This window comes from Phaethon lepturus, unplaced genomic scaffold (assembly GCF_000687285.1).
Source record: "Phaethon lepturus isolate BGI_N335 unplaced genomic scaffold, ASM68728v1 scaffold12553, whole genome shotgun sequence".
Lineage (NCBI taxonomy): Eukaryota > Metazoa > Chordata > Aves > Phaethontiformes > Phaethontidae > Phaethon > Phaethon lepturus.
The window spans coordinates 45,878-67,664 of record NW_010531279.1 but is presented as its reverse complement, the minus strand read 5'-3'; the positions used below and the strand labels follow the sequence as shown (position 1 = coordinate 67,664).

Sequence of the window (21,787 nt, the reverse complement as noted above, 5' to 3'; positions counted from 1 at the left end):
ACTCTTTCCATGGTAACTATACACAATGCTGGCGATGGTACGAGTTGGCGGTAAGTGAAACAAAAGCGCTAGAGAAGAAGCTTTTTTTAAAAAATTTTTCTTAAAATTACGAAAAAACAAATTAAGAAAGAAAAAATCCATCTGCCATCTCACATTAACACTACGAAATGTGATTTGACTTGTTGTCCCCACCCACCTCCTTCCCCTTTCTCCCCCTTTTATTTTCAATGCTGTTGAGTAATGCCGCCTGGACTTTGGATGTACATATCGTTTCGTAGCAGTCTGAGCTGTTTGATTACTGACTTCATGGTGATTTCCCCTTGCACATCTTACTCAGAGTTACTGAACTCCAGTTTGGCTGGTTTTTATTAATGCACCCATTTCCTCCTCTCTCCTGCCCCTTCTTTCTGCTGCGCTCTCTTTCTGAGACCTGTTTGTAGCTGTTACTGTTTGTTTTCTCTCTTTTCCTTTCTCTCTCTCCCTCCCTCCCCAGTTTATTTCTTTACTCGGTTAAATGCAGCTGTTGGTCTCTTTGCTGACTGGTGGTTTCTGATCGGTTCTGGCAATTTTTCCTTTAAGTGCTTGTGTTGCACTTTGCTGTAGCAGCTGATGTCAGGCACTCGCTCCATCTTAATGATTGTCTGTGAGACCCTATCTCCTCCCTCCTCCCCTCCCCACCCTCTGAATCAATTGTGTGGTGTTTTTTTTTCTTTCTTTTATCTGTGTGTGTTTAACTGCATGCTCTCAGTCTCATCATTGTTGTTTCCCATTCTTTCTTTTTAAATGTGTAATGTTTCTATTGTTTTGGGGCTGAAACGAGAGTAAATGTAGCTCCAGACTCCCCACCCCGCGTACGCTCACCATCCGTAAGTCTCAAGGGCCTGAGGCAGCTTTTATTTCTGTAACTTTTTTCTTCTTCACCCTGGCCTCAATTCCTATTTGGCATGGGTTTTGATTAAATTACTGATGTTGTATAAGGACTTCACCCTCCTTGCAAGAACTTTGAGGCTGTCTGACACAGGGCTGCAGTAACTTGGCTTCCAAACTGGTCCATCTTTTCTTTATCAGCACCATCTCTGTGGTAACACCCCACTTGCTTGAGCAATCAAACTGCTTGGAACTATGCAGAGCTCTGTAAAGAGGGTGGAGGGCACAATAAACCCCCCCAAAAGACCTAGGTCTACTACTATGTATTCCTTCTTTTTGCTCCAGGAGATTTGTGAGAAGGAAAAAATAATCTGGAAAAAGAATTGAAAATGATGGGAAGGAAATTTGGTGAATATAGACCATCCAAATGCTTGGTGGCATTCCAGAAATCTCAAGCCTTGTGAGTTCAAATCTAAAGCTGATGGGACTCCAGGCTACCTTTTTCTGTCTAAAAAGTATGCCTGTCAGCAACCTGCTGGGCCCCAATCCCAATGGTGAGCTTGAGAAACAAGTCAGCTTGTGCATCACCTGGTTCAGTTCCCCTGCCCTGGGCTGCAGAAATTGTCGCTGCCTCTTGAACAGAACCTGGACAAAACTGCCAAAGTTTTGCCCTTTTGATCGATGAGTTGAAAATAAGCACAAGACCAAGGGGTGGCAGGATGGCAGGGAATCTGCATGTTACACTCGTTGGCCTTTTTGTTTAATGCATAATTTTAAAATGCCATGTTTAGCTGTAACTTTTATAATTAAATGGCAACTGTTAAAAGTTAATTTAAAGATTGCATTCTTGTAAAATTAGTTGTTTAATTTTTTTTTCTCAGAGAAATATAGTGTGTGTGTGTGTGATATCTGAGAGTTTTCCATCGTTTTCCCTAACATCCTATGCTTCCTTCCCTCTCCTCCCCCTCCCCTTTCTTACTTTTAGGTTAACAACGCGACTGCGCGAGTGATGACCAATAAGAAGATGGTCACACCTTATGCAAATGGTAAGAGAGACTGTTTGTACTAATGATGAGATCAAGGGTTTGAAGAAAGACAAAAGGGAAAAGTCATGACTTCTCCTCAGGATTAAAAAAAAAAACCCACAAACAAACAAAAAAAACCAACCACAAAACAAAAAGAAGCCAACGAAAACCCACAAACCATAATTTATAGCATTCTTCTTCAGTATAACCCTTAAGTGTTTATGGAGAAATACCATTTTACAGATGGAGAAGTGGGGACTGAGAGGGGTAGTGAGATGCCAAATGTGGCCAAGCTGGTAAAGAAACCAAGAACTGATGGGTTGCCTGCCACTACTGCAGGCTGATGCTGTACAGTGGGATATGCAGTAATCCTGAGCCTTATTGCCGTGATGTAGATACCTGAATATGAATGCAGAAGAATAACTTAGGATACATAGTTGGATATATCTCAGTTTAGGTTCTAACTGTAGAGGTACAGCTGTCCCCAAGCAGCCAGGAAAACAGAGGCATTGCGCTGCTTGTTTGCTTGCGTTTTTGTTACAGACTGTGCCTGTGTTCAGTCATTTCCCAGTAAACCTGAACAGAGAAAGACCAAATTGTTTGGGTAATGAAGAATCCTGTTTCATCGGGTATCTTGGTTCTTCTGTCTGTGCAGTAATTTTATTGCATAGGCATGTATAGCATAAAAAGTCGTTGTTCTCCTGACAGAACTGAATGGTGCTTCGATACAGATTTCAAATATGAGTCTTTGTCCTGAAACAGGCAGAAAAATTCTTTTTGGTATGAAAATGTTCCCAAACAGCTTCAACAAGGCAGGAAGTTGCATATAGGTAGTTGCTGGTGTAAGAATCCATTTTGGTTACAGTATAAGACTCAGAAGATGCAAATTTTATTTCTAGCTTTGCTACTGACTTGTTGCGTGTCTTTTGGCAAATCGGTATTTTTTTGGGTTACAGAACTGGGAAAACAGGGACCAGGCAGAAAGACTGGGATTCCGAGTCTCCATGTCTGAAAGGAAACAGGAGATTTTGTAGTAAAAGGCAATGCAGCCATGTTACGTTGTCCTCAAAACAAGTGCAGAAAATGCGGTTGACTATTTGGTAACAAAACTTGGCTTACATAGCAATGACTTTGTGAAACCCTGATAATGGGTAGGATTATTTTGCTTTTGCAGCCAGCAATTTAAAGCCAACTTCAAAGCTATGCAAAAGTATTTAGTATTAGGCCAGGCTTAAGGCATACTGATGAGTGATTTTCAAATTTGAGGGTTGATTCCAGTCCCCTCACTGCCATCACTCAAGTATCTTGCCATCAAGGTGGGCAGCGCAGCAGCAGCGTGCCCAGTCTTGCGGAGGGAGCGTGCATTGCATCTCTTGTTGCTACTCTGCCAGCAGATGAAGGGGTGGTTTCGATGGGCTAGAGTTCGCAAAGTTGTTAATACGGTTTCTAGGCTGGCTAGAGGTGTTAAAGCGCAGTAAATGTGTCAGGCCCCCAAGACAGATGAAGGGTATGGGTGTATTTAAATTGAAATATTTGTGTGATTGCTAGCTGAACAGCTGAGATCTTTCCTGAAAGGAATGCTTTGTGGAAGCCAGCTTAGATCATGATGTTAGCTTTACCCTCCTTGCTTCTCTCCCCTCATAGAAGGGGGTGGGGGAGACAGATACGTTTCTAGATCTGACTGGGAAATGTGTTCCTTCTCATACCCTAGCGATGACTTCTTTAAGCACTATTTTCTTGTAGGTTTTATGTTGACGATTTGCAGTTCTGGACAATTATCCAGATGATATTAAAATCAATTTTCTGGGAAGGCTTTCACCTGAAAAGCAGCATAAAGAAGACAGGAAATACTAAAATAACACAGAGAGAAGAAAATGTGAGATGAATAGACTGAATTACTTTTCTGCACCATAGTCGTGTGATTCAGTTGGTGAGGAAATTCAGACATTGTTACTTTTTAGAAGATCTCTAGCAAATAAGACAGAAGGGTGTTTTGAGAATTTAAGGCCATAAACTGATTGGCCCAGGATGACAGTCTGGGCTGGTGGCTTTAGAGAGGTTTTGGATCTGCAGCGTTCCTGGTGAAAGTAGGGAGGAGCTGTCAGCAAGGTTCATGCAGAGAATGCAGGGTCGCACGGTGCTTGTGGCGAATATGCATATAAGGTAGTTGGCATTACCTCAGTGGTGCCTCTGCCACGCTGCAGATCAGCTGATGTTTTGCTGTTCCCTCCAATACAGTGACCTGTACCTAGAACTTGACGTTAGAAAAAGGCAGTTAGCCTCCATCTACACCAAGGGGGATTGAGGCGAAGCAGAAATTGGAAAGAGCTGTGCATGTGAAGCTGGGGCGCATGCAAGAGACTGTTTCCCCTACCCACGCTGCCCGCTCCTTCTCTTGGTGTAGATTTTGGCATTCACTGCAGTCTTTGTTGTTTCAGGTTGGAAGTTGAGTCCTGTGGTTGGAGCGGTGTACGGCCCTGAGTTATATGCAGGTAGAGCTTAAGTAGACACTTCCATTTCTGCCATTTAACTGCAGTGGTGTTTGTTTATGTTCTCAATCTGCTGTTTCTTTATAACCTTTTTATGTTTTTGTTTTTTTGTGTTTTTTTTATTCTTTTTAAAATTAAATTAGCGTCCAGCTTTCAAGCAGATGTCTCGCTGGGCAATGACGCCGCAGTGCCCCTGTCAGGAAGGGGGGGTATTAACACTTACATTCCTTTAATCAGTAAGTAACCCCCGTTGGCCCCTATATTGTTATTGTGCTTGAGTTAACGATGATCTGTTACCCTTCTTCTCTCCAGTGTGTATAATATATACTTGAAAGGATGGGTCTTGCTGGGAATGAGTTTACCTTGAGCTAAAGTATACTGTGCAGTTGCTGTAACTTGTTCATCTGCAGTGTGTTTCTGTACTGGTGAATGGGTCTTTCTGAGCAATGAGGAGGCTGCAGAACAAGGGGAGGGTGTGTGTGAGGAATAGGCTATTCCCTTGCCCCCCTCCCCCTTTTGAAATCAAAGAAACCAAACAGACAAATCCCTAAAGTACATATTATACAAGCTGCTAAACCGCGAGTCTGCAGGGCCCCTGGTGGCATGCACCTGGATGCACGATGGGTTGGGTTTGTGCCCTGGGACTCCTTCCCTCTCGGTATCTGTTTATTATGTGTTTGCAGATGCCTTTGAGGTTTTACATCATTTCATCACAAGCCAGTTTACTCCAGTGTAAAGCATAATAAAGCAGGCCCCACTGTACATGGAGCCAGTTATTGGTCATGCTTGTTAAATGAAGGTGGGCTCTCAGTAAACTGGCACTTTATGGGAAATTTCTGCTGCTGTTATATGGGCTATCTTGTCTTTCAGGCTTTAAAATGAACATACAGAGGATTGGGTGGCAAAGAGTGGGAGGGGAAAGGAGGGAAGAGACTGATGTAAGTTGGTTGATTTTAAGGGCCTATTGACAAATTATTTTAAAGAGCCTCTGCAGTTTTGGAAGAGCCGCCTGCTATATTGATAGTAACTCTCTGCGCTTCTCAGACTCTAACCAGACTGCATGGTGGTGTCAAAAGGCGGGGGGATTTGTACCCTGTTTGTGGTGGGTGAGGCATGCCAAAGCATTAACCTCTTGCATGCCAAACCTCTCTGCAATCCCTCTTCCCCCCAAAGGCCATGGTGTAGCAGGAAGTATGTGTCGGATGCTTGCTGGGTTATAAGCATGCCCCTCTGCAGGATTGATGCAGAATGTCCCACCGCTGTGGAGCTATTGTGTCACTTTGTTTGAAGCAGACAGTTGTTCTCTGGGCAGGAGCTCAGATCCTTTTCACCCTCCACCTTGTCTGTCTTTACAGTTCCAGGCTTCCCCTATCCAACTGCAGCCACCACAGCAGCCGCGTTTCGGGGAGCCCATCTGAGGGGCCGAGGAAGGACAGTGTATGGGGCAGTCCGGGCGGTACCTCCCACAGCCATCCCTGCCTACCCAGGGTAAGCACTGGTCATGAGAGCAGAGTGCTCTGCACAACCATGTTAAATAGCTAATCGGTTAACCAAAAAATAACTAAAATTGTCTGGATGGTGAGAGTCAGGATACTGCTAGTGCTAGAGCATTCTGCACATGATGGCATCCAGTGGGGGCAAATCTAAATTTTTCCGTGTTAAGTTCTTGACTGAAACAATTTTCGGTACTTGCAACAGCTTAAAGTGCTGATGGATTCCTTCTCAAAATTTCTCAATTTGTCTACATGATATTAGTCATCCATTGACCCAATATGTTATAGTGCTGCTGAGAAGGACACAGAGAAGGTCTAAAATTTCTGAAAAGGTTCTGCTCTTTGCAATCCGTTTGCGTTTTCATATCCAGGAATGAGGAATATTATCCATTACCTTCATGCCTCACCATCTGGCAGTAGGACACAGAAGAGCCAGTTACCCACAATGGATTTGCTTTCTTTGTTGGAGACGGTTTAAAAAGGTTTAAAACAAAGATTAATCAAGTCCATTAATTTAAAGCTGGGAGTGTTTGGGATAAAGGGAGAACAAAAGTGCAGCGTTCTTCTTACTGTTGTATGAAGCAATGGTGAATGTGTGGCCTTAGCATTCTTTGCCCTCTGACTTTTCACTACTAATGCAGTGGAATAGATGCTGTTACAATAGAGTATTCTGCTGTTTTAAAAGGACAGGGAACTAGGTTTGTATGTGAGTTTTGGGGTTTTGTTTGTTTAAGTGTGATGGAATGACAGATAAAACTGCAAATCCCTTCCAAACTGTCTTTTTTTGTTTCTGATTTTGAGGATGCTTTATTCATATTGCCTGTCTCTGGAATTTTACTTGCCGTATTTTCCAGGCAATGTTCTCAGGAAGGAGTAGGAGAAGGAATGAATCCTCCAACACAGTAGACTGACCCTTTTTGCCTTTAGACTAGCCCCAAAAGAGAAGAAAACAAATTATAAATATTTTATTAAAAGGGGAGGTAGAAGCCACACACATCAGTGCAAGGAGCTGGCCTGATATATGCTGGATAAGCTTGCAGTACCTTCTGTAGCAGATTAAGTGGTGAGAACTACTGTGGCCCTTTCTTTTTAGAGTCCAGTCTGATACTTAAAGTAGAGCTTAAGGAAGCAAGCTGCAGTGGTCATGTATCTGTCTAGTTTTGCTCTCTGGCAAGTCTGGCAATGTTTGTATTTAATTCACTGGAAGACTTTAAATGAAACCTCTTGTCTGAACACATTGGCCTTCCAAACAGAGTGTTTCTTACGGGTTTTCACGTCCATCTCTTTTTGCCACCACTCCTAGTTCATATTCTATATCCTGTAACCGTAGCCTCTGACCTGCAACTTGTCTGTCTGTTGCTCTAAAAATCACCCAGTCCCGTTGTATTAGGAAGTGCTCCACAGTGAAACAGAGAGGCAAAGCTGAGCTAATTGCTGCCGTCTAGCAAGATATGAAATGCTTGCACCGGGGAGGGGGTATGTGCTCTTCGTCCCGGGGAGTAACGGCTGGAGCATTTCTAACAAGAGGCTGTCATGAGTGGTGTACGGGGAGGGACTCTAAGCTTGTCTTTGATATAAATCCAGCCTGAGTCCCGTATAAAAGGTTTATATGGTCTATTCACTTCCATTTGGAATATGGGCCAGGCTCCAATGATTATTCCTTCCAAATACTGTCTCATGACTGTGTTTACTTACGTTGAGTTTGTCTGACTCTGGTGACTGATTTCATGTCCTCATGGGCAGTGTACTATCCAGTAAACATTTGCAGGGCAGCAGTAAACAAGGCAGGTTCACAAATGGCCCAGAACTGTCCCTAGTCCCAAACATTGGGATGTAATTAACTAATTCTGGTGTTTATTGTCATCATAGTCTGAATGTCTAAAAGATTTTTTTTTTGTAGAGAGAATTTGATTCCTCATGGAATAATACAAAATGTGCTATTCAGTTCCATATTGCAGTAACCTGTAGGACAGACACTGCTCCGTATGGACACTGCTGACCTCTGTGGAGTCAGGGGCAGGCACACATTCTTGACACTTCACCCTGCATCAGTTGCTTTCTTCCTGGCCAGTGGAAAGTTGATCAGTCAGCAACACGAGTGATCAAGACATAGTGAGTAATGTGGAAGAAGACAATAAAGCAAGCTGTAGGTTAACTCAAACCTGGTAGAAGGAATCAGTTTTCACAAACCTCAGTGGTGGTTAAGTTTTAAGTTACAAAACTTTAATAGCATCACTGCATTTGAGAGCTTAACAGAATTCAAAAAATACAGAATGTAGGTTAATAAAAGCTTGTGGGAATTGCCATACTGGATCAGACCTGAGGGCCATTCAGATTAAGAATAAGTTTTGACAGTGTCTAGTGCTAGATACTCCAGAGGAAAGTGCAAGAAATCATATTGTTCTTAATAGTTTTAACATTTATTTAGAGAACTCAAACTAAGATTTAGTAATGCCTGTATGGAATGTACATACTTGCATATGGACATGGACGTTTATCCAGGGAAGGCTATTCATACCTTACAAAGCAATTGCTCAGACCATTGGAGAGGATGTTAGCTCGTCACCTGAGCCTGACCTCAGAATACAAATACAACCTTCAATTTCTAATCAAGGTGGTATTCAGTAGAAGTAAGGAGGTATTACAACCTTGGATATGTAGCATAAGTAAAACCTGTAGTGGAATATTGCCCTGATTTGTAGCGGCCATGCTTTCTAAACAAGAATGTTGACAAATTACACTTCAGACAAAAAGCTGTAAGAATCAAATAAGACTGAAAAAAAACTTGCCTACTAGAAAACTCTCAAAACTAAATAAGCTTGATCAATTCTGTTTCTCAAACTATAGGTTAGGCACTGGCTTGTTCATGGTCATGAACTACCTATGTGAAGAGTAGGTTTGCTATAATAAAGAATAATTTAGTCTAGGAGTGTAAATATACAGAGAATTCACTGACATAAAGCCAAAAGTAGGAAAAAAGTCAGACTAGATACAAGGCAATAGGGAATTTCAGGACTTTGGAGTGTTTTTGGTTCCTTTTACAACACAGTCAACTGTTGGTACACCTAAATGGTATGATGGCTGCTTTATAAAACCAGCATATTTCTTTTTCTCATGGGTATGTTTTAGCTCAGCTACTGGGCTTTTTGCAGATGCCACTGAGATTTGATGGGCTGCTGGGCTGCTTTATGCTTCTGGTCAGTCTGTGTCACCAGAACGGTCTCCGTGGTTCTCAAATGAAGGAATTCTCTCAGTTTTTGCTAGCATGAAGAATTACAAATATGGATATTCTAGCATATAAATAAATCTTGCTAAATTTTAGCCCTGGCAGCCAGTGTCAAGTCAAGTCCTAACTGAAGGAGAGACGGAGGATGCACGTGTGCTTGGTTCTCTGGACCCAGGAAGTCTTACTCTCGCCTGTTATTAGTGTTCCTTGCAGTTTTTCTCTGGAGAGCTGATGCTAGCATCGCTTGCTGACAGGATTCTAAGTTACAGGAATTAGTGGCCTGATCCAATGTGGTAATGCTTATATTCATCCCACTGATTATGTTTGGAATAACTGTTAAAACTGCTAACCTGTTCATAAACCAAGTCACTTCCTCTGTCATGCGTTTGCCTTTCCTGCAGGAGCAGGTGGAGTATCACTGCTAAAACACTCCTGATCCTAGATAGAGAACCCAGCAATGTAAGTCACTGCCCCAGGAGCCAAATTCTTTGTTATGTGGTTGTTTAAAAATTTAGCTTCGACAAACATGATCTTATGGCCTGCTTCTCCCTGCTGAAGTGGCTCCCCTCTTCCTCTAACAAGGGTCTCTATCTTCATATCTGCTCCCAATGCTCCATTGGGAATGGAGTGTACTTTTCCTGGGGAAGACAGTAAGACTAAATTATTCAAGCAGTAGCTAACACTGCAACAAGTATTTTTTTTTTAATTTTATTTTATTTTTTAGTAATAGCATGCAGAATTTTGGCAAGATCTGCTGGGCTTTTTTTGTGTGTGTGCCTTACAATAGGTGGGTGTCTGAGGGTGGCAGGCTCTTGGCAGCATTTCACATTCCATCTGATAAGTGAAAAAAGATAATAGAAAAGGTAGTGTTCTGTACCTTCTTTTTCCTTAATGCTACTGGTAAGTCGTGCATGTCAGATCCATGAACATCACAGATGGTGGAGCTAGTGCTTTTTAAAGCCTTGAGCAAGTTTGTGTTGAGCTATTCAGAGGACAAAGCAGGACAGTATGAAGCACACGCTGAACTCAGATGGGTGGGGGGCATCCCCTCTCTTCCTTCCTCATCCTTCCCCGACCCCTGTCCCCAAAGTGAGCTGCATAGTCTTATGCTAGCGAATGCTCTGGTAAGAGTGGCTCTTTGGGAACCCCAGGCTCTGGTTTAACAGTTTTCCTGCCTGAGGTTCTGAGAGAAAGAAAACCATGGCTTAAAGCAGAAAAAACACCATCCCATGGAAACCCTTCCAGTTGCTCCTCTCTGCTACGGAATAGGTCATTACTACTAGGGACTCCCACTGCACCTTTCAATTCTCAGACCTTGGACCAGTCGCTTAACCTTTTTAGCTCATTATCTCTGCTTGTGAAAGCAATGCATTGTGGGTATTTTTGGTTTTTTCTTTTTAATTACATTTCTCTGTGTTTACTTTGATCAGAATTGATTGACTTGTTTTCCTGAGGTGTTGCATCAGTTCTTTAAGATGCTGAATAATAATACTTTGCATGCTTGTGTGATCAGCCAAATCTTATCGCATGTCTAATGTCCAGGGTAAAAGCAGGTGATGTATGGATGTCAGAAACAAAGTCATGCAGCCCTGTGAAGCTCGAAATACGTAATCATACACAGCTCTCTGAAACGTGCTTCTGACATAGGTGACTCCAGCCCCTGTGGGATGCCTTCTGCAGGGCTCCTTGATTTCACAAGCCCACTTCATGAAGCCAATGTTTCCATGTGTTTAGGGGGTAACTAAAGTCATTCCAGGAGAATAACCAGAGTGGAGGTTTCTAAACCCTTGTTTCTCTTCTTCAGGACATCAGATCTTTGAGTCTATTTTTATTGTACAAGATGGTGGTTCCCCTCCCTCTCTCCTTTGCATACTGTCTCCCCCTCTGCCCGCCCCTTCCCCCTTTGCATGCCGTGGAAGATGACTTGGAGCCGTCTAGCGTGCGTGCGCACACACATTCTCTTGCTGATTTGCTCCTGCCAAAAGCCCAGGTTGTGGATTCATACATCACCTGCCTGTGTAAAACGCATGTGCATGCTGCCGTCCTCAATAACCGGAATGTGTTTTCTGTTCTTTTGTTTTTTGTTTTTTGTTTTGTTTTTTTGTTTTGTTTTGTTTTTTTGTTTTTGTGTGGATTTTCTGCAGTGTGGTTTACCAGGACGGATTTTACGGTGCTGACCTCTATGTAAGTACACACACCGGAGCCTTCTCGTCCCCAACCCCTGACAAGCCAGCCTTTTTTTTTTTATCTTCTTTTGGTTTGGTTTGGTTTGTTTTTGTTTTTTTTTAAATATCATTTACTTTAATTTTCTTCTTCCTTGTGGATATATTTATATATTTAGGAATGCAAGCATGCTTCTCTGTCACTGCGCTTGCCCCTGGGTGCAAGACCTAAGTCTTTGGGTTTCCTGATCATTGCCAGGGTCAGTTACTGGGTGTCCTGTCCCCCACATGCACACTGCTACTAATCAACCTGAGAGATGATTACTGAATTAAAATTTCTCTCAACACTTCTCTCATTTACATAATTTGGATATAAAAATAACAGGACTGGTTTAGCCTCAAACCTTCCCTTTCCTTCTCTCCCTCTGCCCTTCCTTTTCTCTCCCCTCTTGGGGCCCTTTTAGGTTTGATTTGTGCAGCCCACACTAAACTGAGTGAGCTATATGTTTAGAAATGTTCATGTGCCACTGGGATGTGGAGATTATCCCTTTGGGGAAGACACTGGGACTGATTAAAAATGGAGACTGAGATGCTAGAGTGAAAACTGACATCTTATTTTGCTGGTAGAAATGGTACCTAAATAGGCTAGATTCTCGTGCCTCTTTGGGGAATTGTAAAGTACAAATATGTGGAGATGTTCAGTTAGAAGAGTCAGCAACCTCCTCCTGTCTGGGAATTAGCTCTGATACCATGGGAGACTTCGTCCTGTCATTGTCTTTGTCCTACCCAGCCAGCCTGTATTGCAAATCTCCAGGGCATGTGTGTATACGTAGGTGGGTCGTGGGTGGAGGGGACTGGCCAGTGAGAAAAGCAGTTTCCTCTCCGATGAAGAGCTGTTGCAGAACAGCTATGGTGGGAATATGCTTCTCAAAGCTGAAATGTTCAGGTCCACCACTGCTATCGCAACTTGTGGCCTGCCTAGCTCTACAGAGTTGCCTTTCGTGGTATTGTAGGTAATAGCTCTTTGGAGCTGGGGAAGTTTTGCATTGGGTAGTGGCACAGTTATCAGCATGGATTTCACATCCCTGCTCCTTTGATGGTGCTACTCCTGACATTTATAAATGAGGACCCTGCGGTTAGACTCAAGATAACGGATGGAATTAGCTTTTGGATTTTGTTGGCCTGTGTGGACTGTCAAGTCTTGTAAAGGCGCTTTTCCCAACAGAATTACAGCAGTTGGAAGGCATGCTGTCTTGAGCATAGAGATATTGGGTGCATTTCTTCATTCTTATATATGCTGTCATGTGTGCAGTCCTTTAAAAATTGATCTGCCTAGTCAAGTGTTCCTGTATAAAACTGTTTCAAGGACTACAGAGGGTTCTGGGTTTTCCTGCCTCACTCCTATAACACCAGCTTTACAGACCACTGACTTTGCTATGGCAAGTAAGCAAGCAAATGAGCAATGCTTAGTGCCTCTTCCCTCTGGGTATGGCATATAAGAGACTGTCATGTTGAATGGGAGGACTGACCATAAAACTTCTTATTTCTTTTGAGAAAGCTCCTTCAGAGCTTCTATTGCAGGTGGGGAGGAGAGGCTTATTTAACATGTTTTGTGGACAGAGACCAGTAAAGAAGAATCCCCATAACCACTTGGTGCTGCAGTGCAGTAGCATCACGTAACACAAAACCAAGCCCCCAAGTCAGGTTAGAACCCTTAGGTGGACTTCTGATGACTTTGCTGTTGGTGGCTCTGGTCTCACTGTCAGAAAGCAGGACGATACAAGAGGGGACTCATCAAGGTAGATGGTGCTGCTTTTTCCTACATTATTGCTACCCAGAGCCCTCCGATGGGGTTCGGGAAAAAGTTACCATAATCCAAACATGACGCTACCTTTCCAAACGATTTGCTTGGCACAGGTGGAATGAGTAAAGTGTCCCTATGCCCCACTGATTTGTCATGCTTTTCATTGCAGTGCTTATGTCCCTCTGGTTGCTGTGAAAGGCTTGTCCAGGTTGTGGAAGTGATAGCAGAGGGTACTTCAATTAGGACTCGGGGTAAAATTAAATTGAGGTTCCCTTAGGTCTTCTGAGTCCATAGGGTTGTGTCCAAGGAAGGGTAGAAAGGAGCTGAACTGACAGGAAGCGGTTAGTGGAAGGCAAGATGAAAGGGAAGTGTCCCAGGTTTGGGCTGCTTTTTTCCGCATACATGTTATGCACAGATTTCTCATTTTCCTCCTCCTCCTCTTCCTCACTCCTTTTTTCTTTCCTGGGGCAACCATCCTGCTTAGTCGTTTCTTCTGTGAAGGCAGCATTCCATCTCTTGTTGGATGCGTCCCACTCTGGCAAGACACCTGAATTCATAAAACAACCTGCCCCAGGATGCAGAGGGCTTCATTTTGGATCATAAGAAAGGTTATCTTTCTTCTACAACAACGGGGTCAATCTGGGTGGCGGGGGGGGAAACCCAAACAAACCCACCCATGTGAAGACTGCTCCTGCCTGTGAAAAGCGTGCTTGCATCCACTGGAAAGAAAAGGCTGGTGAGCCCCGCCGTGGGCTGTTTGTATGATTGTTTCTTTCCACAGCTGTGTTTTTTTGAACTGCTCTTCCTGTGTTCTGTTATAGAATAGTCTTACAGGAACCAATCATTAGCGCTAAAATACCTCAGGTAGGAGTGCCAGTGTGACCTGCCAACCGATCAGATTGTGGATTGCAGTGGAAAAAACTGAATTATACTAACCATTCCAGCACCACATTAGAGATGGGAACAGAGGCTTTTTTAGGGCAGCGCAGACTCACGTGTGATCCAAGCCCCTGCTGTAGCAGGGCAGCGTGTGTCCAGATTTCACACAGAGTGGCATTTAATTTAAAAAAAAAAAAAAATAGTGTAAATTCAATGGAAGGGTTAACAAGGTCATGCTTGTCCCATTACCATGTAGAAGCACCTGCTGCAATGGACACAGTTGTCCTGTCACCTCTTTTAATTCATTCATGCTCATTCCTGGTGCACATATGCCACCCTTCTAATACAGAAATACTGGGAACAGTTCTAGCCTTTTCTGCTTCTCAACTTCTGTTATAGGGCAGTTTGGGGGTGGAGATGACATGTTTGAGATACTACAAATAAAAGATCCTGAAATTGGGTTTGCTGCCTAAACCTCGCAGGTGGTCAAACGTATCTGGTACCATGAGTTACACATTCCTCCAGGGATGTGGGAACACTTGTGTCTTAGTGGCATAAAGGGTTTTTGGAGCAAAGACGGCCAGCAACACACCTTGTGTGCCTGTCTAAGGCAGCAAGGGAAGAAGAAAAGGGATACTTAACACCATATGATGCACTGACAAAGCTGTAGGTTTGTATTTCCTCATGTTCTCACTGGATTGATACCTAATATAGACTTGAAGAATGGAAGAGAAGATGGACTTATTTTGAGCTGAACTGTATAGTCTTAGTGCTCATTTATCTACATTAACATGCTCGGTAATTGGAATGCTGCTTTAGTTGGGATGCAGCTTCCTGTATATGTTGTTTTGCCATGTTTGTGTTATTTCAGAGGATATATGATAATGTTGAGAAAGCTATCATCTAATGTTAAATAAGGAATTAAAAAAAAAAAAAACCCACAACATTTTCTTGCTTCGTTGATGAGCCAAGGACAATAACATCACAAAAGGATCATTTTAAATTTGGGGGTTTGTGAACACCTGAGCAAATACGATTGTTTGATAATTGAGATCTATACGCTCAAGCACTACACATTCACCTGGGGAAAGGGGTTTAGCACAGCCCCAGCAACACTGGCAGGATATCCAGAGAAAGAGAACGTGAATTAAGATACGCAACACTTATGGCTGTGTTCATCTCTCTCACATGCTCCTCAGACAGTCCAAACGACTGTACTGGAAAAGACCAATCTTGATTTAGACCATCCTCTTGGTTGTAACTTAAACCAATAACCAGTAAAAACACATAAGCCTTTTCCTTAGTTCCCCTATTCCCTTGTCGAGGCAGTGTTTAAAGTGTCCTTCTGATAGAAATGTCTCTGACTTAATATCTTTGCTAGAAGCTCATTTACACTCATTTCTTTTGGGATGAGGCTAAAAATTTTAAAAAACTGAACCTAGATGGGTAAACCTGTCCCTGTGGAATCACCTGACTTAAATAGATGGACTGGGAATTTGCATGGCTGTCCTGAGTTTCAGGGCCTGTGCCACTCAATTGGTGTCTTCTCTTGCAGTTTGGCCATGGCACTGGGGGCGTGTGGTGCAGCTAGCAAGGGTGTTGGTTTTGGGGGTTTTTTATAATAATTATTATTTCTTTTATTGGGAAACACGATTGTTCATGTTTGAAGATGCTCTACTCTGTTATAGTTTATATTTACTAGAGTACCCAAAGTGAGTGGCATCAGAAATCACTAGGGGTAGTAGGACCGTGTAGCGGATGCTACGGATGAGCTCTGCATACCAGTTAGTCGTGTGTTAACAGGAATAGAAGGAGAAAATAACTGGTGCATTGGATAAGCTGAGCAGGGCTTTAGAAGCATTGATGGCATTATAGGTGGGTCCTGGGTTATGGAGAACAGGAACATCAGCTGCGTAAGGCAACCTGCACAGTGTCTCCTTTTCTCTGTACTGGTCCCAGAGCTTGGTGAAAGCATTTACGAAACAATGAATAATAGTTGCAACTTTCCTCCTCTTTCCTTCACCCTGTTCTGGTGTATTTGGACCTGCTGGTCATGCTGGATACATCCCTGTGTCAGAAATTCCCCCAGCTGTCCACACTCATTGCTCCTATGACAGGAACGTACCATGGCCATTATAATCCCCATTTTTGGTTTTATTTGAAGTACACACAAGTAGAATTTGCAGACTGCTTTGAACTGAGTGGTTCTGCCCGTGTGTGTACCTCTCGCCTGTGACTTTTTTTTTTAAATTAACAGTAGCTTCAATTTTGCATCCGTGCATGGTTAAAAAGCAATACACATGTCAGCTATTTCTTAACTTCATTTCTCCAATGAATTATTTCTCCTGTTTTTTTTGTTTGTTGTGCAGTTGACTGAAGAAATGTTAACATCCCGCTCTAAATCTCTCAGTGGAGTCTCTGTTCCCTTCTCTGATATAACAGATGGGTTATTGCTTGTTATAATTATTAACATTGTGGTGTGGGACAGGGCTAGGGTGGGAGCCATTTCGGGGGGCGAGGGTGGGAGGCTGCGGGAGTCGTTAAGGTTGGAATGTTAACTCCAGTGGTGACTGACTGTTTCCGTAATAGCAGGTTGTTGTGGCTGCACGCTCTAGTACTTGAGGCTGTGTACTTCACTGAGCTTGTGGTAGAGCCTAGGGCGAACTGCTGTCCCAAGAGAATGCTGGGATGGATAGAACTAGCCAATATGAGTCTGAACGTGGTGACTTTGCTGGTTGTTCTAGCTCCAGATGTCAGCATGCTTAGTTTTTAATTTTGATTAATAAATGTTACGCCATTCCCCTTCCCACACCTGATTCCAACCCTTCTTTTCTTTTCTTCTTTTTTTTTTTTTTTTTTGTTTGGTTTGGTTTGGTTTCATTTTCCTTTGAGAGACATGAGTTAAAAGAGAATTACATGATAACCCTTTTATGGTTTCAAACTGCATCTCGCTGTCATGTTTCGAGTATGTGCTAGGCACATTTGAAATGGTTTCTGATCTGAAATGTGGCTGGCAGGTGTGGGGCAGAGTGGGGAGAACCTGCATGCGTGCTGAAGCCATCCGCCTTGCATAGGGCAGCGCCAGGTGAAAGTGGCTCAGACACCGTGCCCAAGTGACAGACCCCATCAAGAGTTCAGGAAGCTCATAAACATAAGGGAATACCACAATGGTATTGGTATGAGGTTTTGTCTTAATTTGGTGAGGTTGATGAACATTTGATTTGCTTTAAGGCTGCACCTCATTCCTCTCATCTCCATCGTGTTTTGGAGGTGGGGGTAATGATGGTGCAATGACAGCATGCCAAAAGCAAGCTAAACCTCCCCAAACCATCAATCCAAAATGCAAGGATTGAAACAGCTGGATGAGATTAAAAGGGCAAAACTATAACGTTAGATCTCTTTCAGGCAATGTGGTGATGTTTCAGAGGTGTAGATTTGTGTACTCTTTCTTCTGTTAACTGGAAGATTGAAGAGTCTGTAAGACTCTCTCCTCTGGAGTAGGAGATGGTTCACAGGCATGTTTTGGATAGCATGTTACCCATCGTGGGGCTAACACAGGCTCCACAAAAGCAATCAAAATTAATTTAAAATCATTACTTCTAGTTTAAAAGCTACCTAGCTCAAAACTGAGTGCTCCTGAGCAAACACGCAGTCCTGTAGTAGAGCTGATCTTGTGCTCTTAGTTACATAAAGGCAAAAGATCTAGAGGGAAGTAGTGGTAGAGGTATGTTGAGCTGATTTGGAGGTGAAGAGTGTAAGTCTGCTTTCTGGTCCTTCAAACACTGAAATGTCAATTGGGGGAAAAAAAAATCCAGAAACAATCTGGAGTTTTCTGATGTTATTTATGCCTCATTGTGTTACTTGCAAATCAAAGCCACAGTGCATTTACCATTGCTGTCCTGTCCCCCACCCCAAGTTAACAAAAAGGGGTTCAGAAGTGTATGATAAAGAAAGATCTAACCTGGGCTTCAGAGCCCTCTTTGCTGCCTGCCATGCAGCCTTTGCCAGCGGCTGGCCTCCGTCCTTCGTTACTGCAGGGTGTGCAGAGCTGCCTGTCTGAGCCAGGTCTTCCTGTGGCCCAAGAGCTCCCTGTGGAAGTTTCAGGAGGAGACTTGCAGGTCTCCCTCTGGGTCAGGATTCGCATTTTGCCAACCCAGCTGTAAGTACGTTTTCAGTAATGACCTCTTATCAGTGTAAGCGTTTTGAAGACCTTTACTACAGGTGTGTAGCATGGACAGAAATGCAGCAGCAATACAGACTGTTCTGGCATAATTTCCCCCAACCTGTTTCCTCCTATGGATGGAGGGGAGAACGGTCTGGTTGGTATCAGTGCCAGTTTGCTAGTTGCCAGCCCTGAGACCACTAGGGACTGTCTTCCCTCACTATCTTTTCCTGGTTGCTTTTTGAATTCTCTGGCTCTTGATACTTTTATGTATCTGGACCAAATGAAATTCTAGCTGTTTGGGTTTTCCAGGCTTAAAAAAGAGATTGGGGGGGTGAGGGAAAAGCAGGAATTTCTCTGAACGGTTCCCTTTCTAAAATACACACTCATAGAAAGTTCCCACCTCTGATTTCCCCAGCATAAGAGGAAGGGAACATAAAAATTAGGTTGCATGCAAGATTTCAGCTCTCTTCTGGTTTTCAGTTCCTCCATGCCAAATGTAATTTCTTGCGAGGATATAACCATGTTTAGGCTTGCTTTAGTTTATTCCTTCTGCTAAATGGGGTAATGGAGTCTCCCTGGTCCTTCTCAGGAAAGGAATACACATGAGTTAATGGGCAATGCTTGCAATAAACATGACATGGGAGCGGATGCAGTTTGAAACACTTCCTCTCCTTGTGATGTGTGTGACTTTTTTTTAATTTTATTTTTTAATGCTCTGCATGGGTGGACAGGTATCTGTAAAGTCAGTTCTCTTCTTTCCTGCAGGGTGGATACGCAGCCTACAGATATGCACAGCCTGCTACTGCAATCCAGCCGCTGCAGCAGCTTACAGCGATGGGTATGTAAGGGGGAGGCGTCCATGGGGGCTAGCTTGCTGTGCTCAGGGATTCAAGGAGCATTGATCCATTGCAGTGCTTCTACTTCTTTCCCTGTTTCTTTGTCTTACTTGCACTCGCACGCACACACATGCATGCACAACCCAACGTTAAAGACTTGAATGCACAGTTTGTCTCTCTGCTCCCGGGCAGTATTGCCCTCCGGTGTAGGTGAGCTGGCACAAATCCTGGCCTCTTCCCTGTCCTTATGATTCTCCGCACAAAGGAGGCAGCGTGGTTATGGCCTCAGTCGAAAGACCTGGCTCGCCTTTGCCAGCTCCTTGCTCTGTGACTCTGGGCAGGTTGTTTAATCACTGGGTGCATTTCTCTCCCTGTCCATAAAGTAAAAATTGCTCCGCTCATACAGTACTCTAAGATGCTTTAACGTGCAGCTCTGTATAGATACAAAGGATTATCATTATCAGCGTGCTTGCCTTAAGATTTCTCATTTGTGCAGTGAGGCCATGTGTTAATCCTAGTGCATGTGAGACCGTTAAAGTTTATACTCCCTTCTCATTCTGGAGAATCCCTCACTGCTTCCCATTTAGTAGCGGTTACTGTGCTAGTAGCGCTAGCAGCAGCAGTCGCTTTCCTCCCAAACTGCATCACGTGTGGTAAGGGATGCAGTAGCTGTCATTTCAAAGGTGCTGACCTCTTTCCTACAGGTCAAACTCATGGCTTCTGCCACATTCCTCCTTGCAGGCTGTTCTCTTGCCCATCTCATATGATGCATGGCAGCATGCCCATAGGATCTCTTTGAAGAGGGGCTGCCTGTGTGCATGTATGCATACATGTGTGTAGAAGGGCATGCTGCTTCTTCCATTGCCTGTGGTCAGACGGCTGTTTCTCTTCCCCTGTGAAGTGACTCTTCTTTTTCTCTCTCTTTTTAATATCTTTTCTCCCTCTCTTCAGTTATGGCAGGGTGTACACAGCAGATCCTTACCATGCCCTTGCCCCTGCCGCTAGCTACGGAGTTGGCGCTGTGGTAAGTGGGATTTTTCTTTCTTGTGCTGTTTCTCATTTCCAGCATGGGGAACAGCTGTTCAATGGGTATCAGGTAATGAAACTTCACCTAGAAATACTTTTTTGGCTGAGGAGGTCCTTAGCTGCAGCACTGGGTTCCCAGTTGTTCTGCGTTTATATGCTTGTGTATGTGCACTCGGAAAAGAGCCAGGTTGTAGAAGACCAGTTATCACTTGGTCTTGCGTATCACCCTAGTGCAAAGGAGGTAGTCAAAGAATGACCATGAATGCCAGGAACCAGAACGTTGTTGGTGAATCAGTAGAACTGTATCAAGGTGATTTATAGAGCAAAAATCAGCAGTAGTTAGGGATGCAAGGTAGCTCATGATGCATGTTGAGAAATCAGTTCTAGGAAGCAAGGGAATATGTTGTTCTTGTGACATCTTGCAGCAAAGCTGCTCCACTTGGTTCCCTCTTCCACTAGTGGAAGGATATGGTGTCCTACCTGCCAGCCATAGTTACGCAAGGGCAGGAGTGAGGTATGCTGGCATCAGAGGGGAGTGGAGCAGCTTGCTGAAAACACATGCTTGCCCATCTGCTTCTAGCCAGTGCAGTATCTGTATTGTTGCAAAGGCTGGAATACAAATGTGTTCAGACAAAAAGACACCTAAATATAGATATCTGCAGCGTAGCACCTCTGTCTGAGCATCAGCTTGTCATGTGGATACTGTTTAGGGTCTAGGAAATAGAATAGAATTAAACTTCACCTCCAGCTGGCTGGCCATGAGCATGTCCTCCTGAGCCATGTCCTTGGTTTTGCAGGCAAGGTTCTCCTCTTGCTGCTTAGAGGTGCTAATGGTGGCGGGTCAGTGCCAGGACATGTCCATTAGTTCTTCTGAGAGCATTTGGGTGCTCTCCTGAGTATTTCTTCACAGTTCACCTCCTAACAACTTCTCTCATTTAATTTCTACAGGCGAGTTTATACCGAGGTGGCTACAGCCGATTTGCCCCCTACTGAAGTGACGTGAGCCCCCGAAGTGGGACAGCCCCCCCCAGTTCATGAGGCCTGGCTATTGCAATATTTACTAGTAGAGGAACTCTATAGCAAGACGAGGAGGAAAAACAAAAAACAAAAGAGAAAATACTTTTTTATACCTCACTATGTTCTTTGAATATGTATTTTTTTTTTCCTTTAAATTTCTGCCTTTAATTCTTTTGTTCCAAAGATTGTGCTTTTTTTTGGTTTTGTTTTGTTTTTGTTTCTGGGTTTTTTTTAACTGTGGTAAAAATAACTCATTTCTGTGTCTGTATGTTGGTGCATAGCTTATCCTACCAATCACGGAAAAGGCGATTAGCGATTAGGAAAGCTGTTAGAAACCAATATCATGCAATTAATCAGGAACACGCAGACAGAGCTACTTCCCTGGCTCTGGTGCTTGGTGCCTGTGAGACAGAAGGATGTGAGGGAGAAGTCTCCACCTGCCGTGTTTCTGGTCTGCAGAAGGAAGCACTCTTTGGCTGTGGTTGGGACCTAAATGCTCGTGGGAAGTAGTCATTTACATTTGGAAACGGGAGAAATGGAGAGACTTTCCTCGTTTTTATCACCATCTGACATGCACAGGTTTGGGACAGTTTCAGCAGTGTCAGTATTTTAGACTTGGCAAGAGAAGATTTCCTCAACCTGCTTAAAGACTTCAGCTGTTATCTGCTGTATAGGGGACAAGACTTTGAAAGGAGTTTTTGATGAGGATGATCTTCCCCACACACACACAACTTTGTCTAGCTGGTTGTTGTCTATTGCTGGTGGCTGTAATTATCTTAGTTTTCCTTCCTTCTTTTC

General features: G+C 43.5%; 1 protein-coding gene across 1 annotated transcript in view; it reads left to right on the top strand.

The window, feature by feature from the left end:
* Window positions 1-20,965, top strand: part of RBFOX2 (RNA binding protein, fox-1 homolog (C. elegans) 2) — a 57,209-nt gene extending 36,244 nt beyond the window's left edge. Inside the window, 8 exon segments of the mRNA XM_010284504.1 lie at window positions 1,853-1,913; window positions 4,331-4,384; window positions 5,737-5,869; window positions 11,245-11,284; window positions 18,876-18,915; window positions 18,918-18,948; window positions 19,898-19,970; window positions 20,921-20,965. Of these exon segments, the coding sequence (XP_010282806.1) occupies window positions 1,853-1,913; window positions 4,331-4,384; window positions 5,737-5,869; window positions 11,245-11,284; window positions 18,876-18,915; window positions 18,918-18,948; window positions 19,898-19,970; window positions 20,921-20,965 (477 nt within the window).
* Window positions 20,966-21,787: the final 822 nt, after the last annotated feature.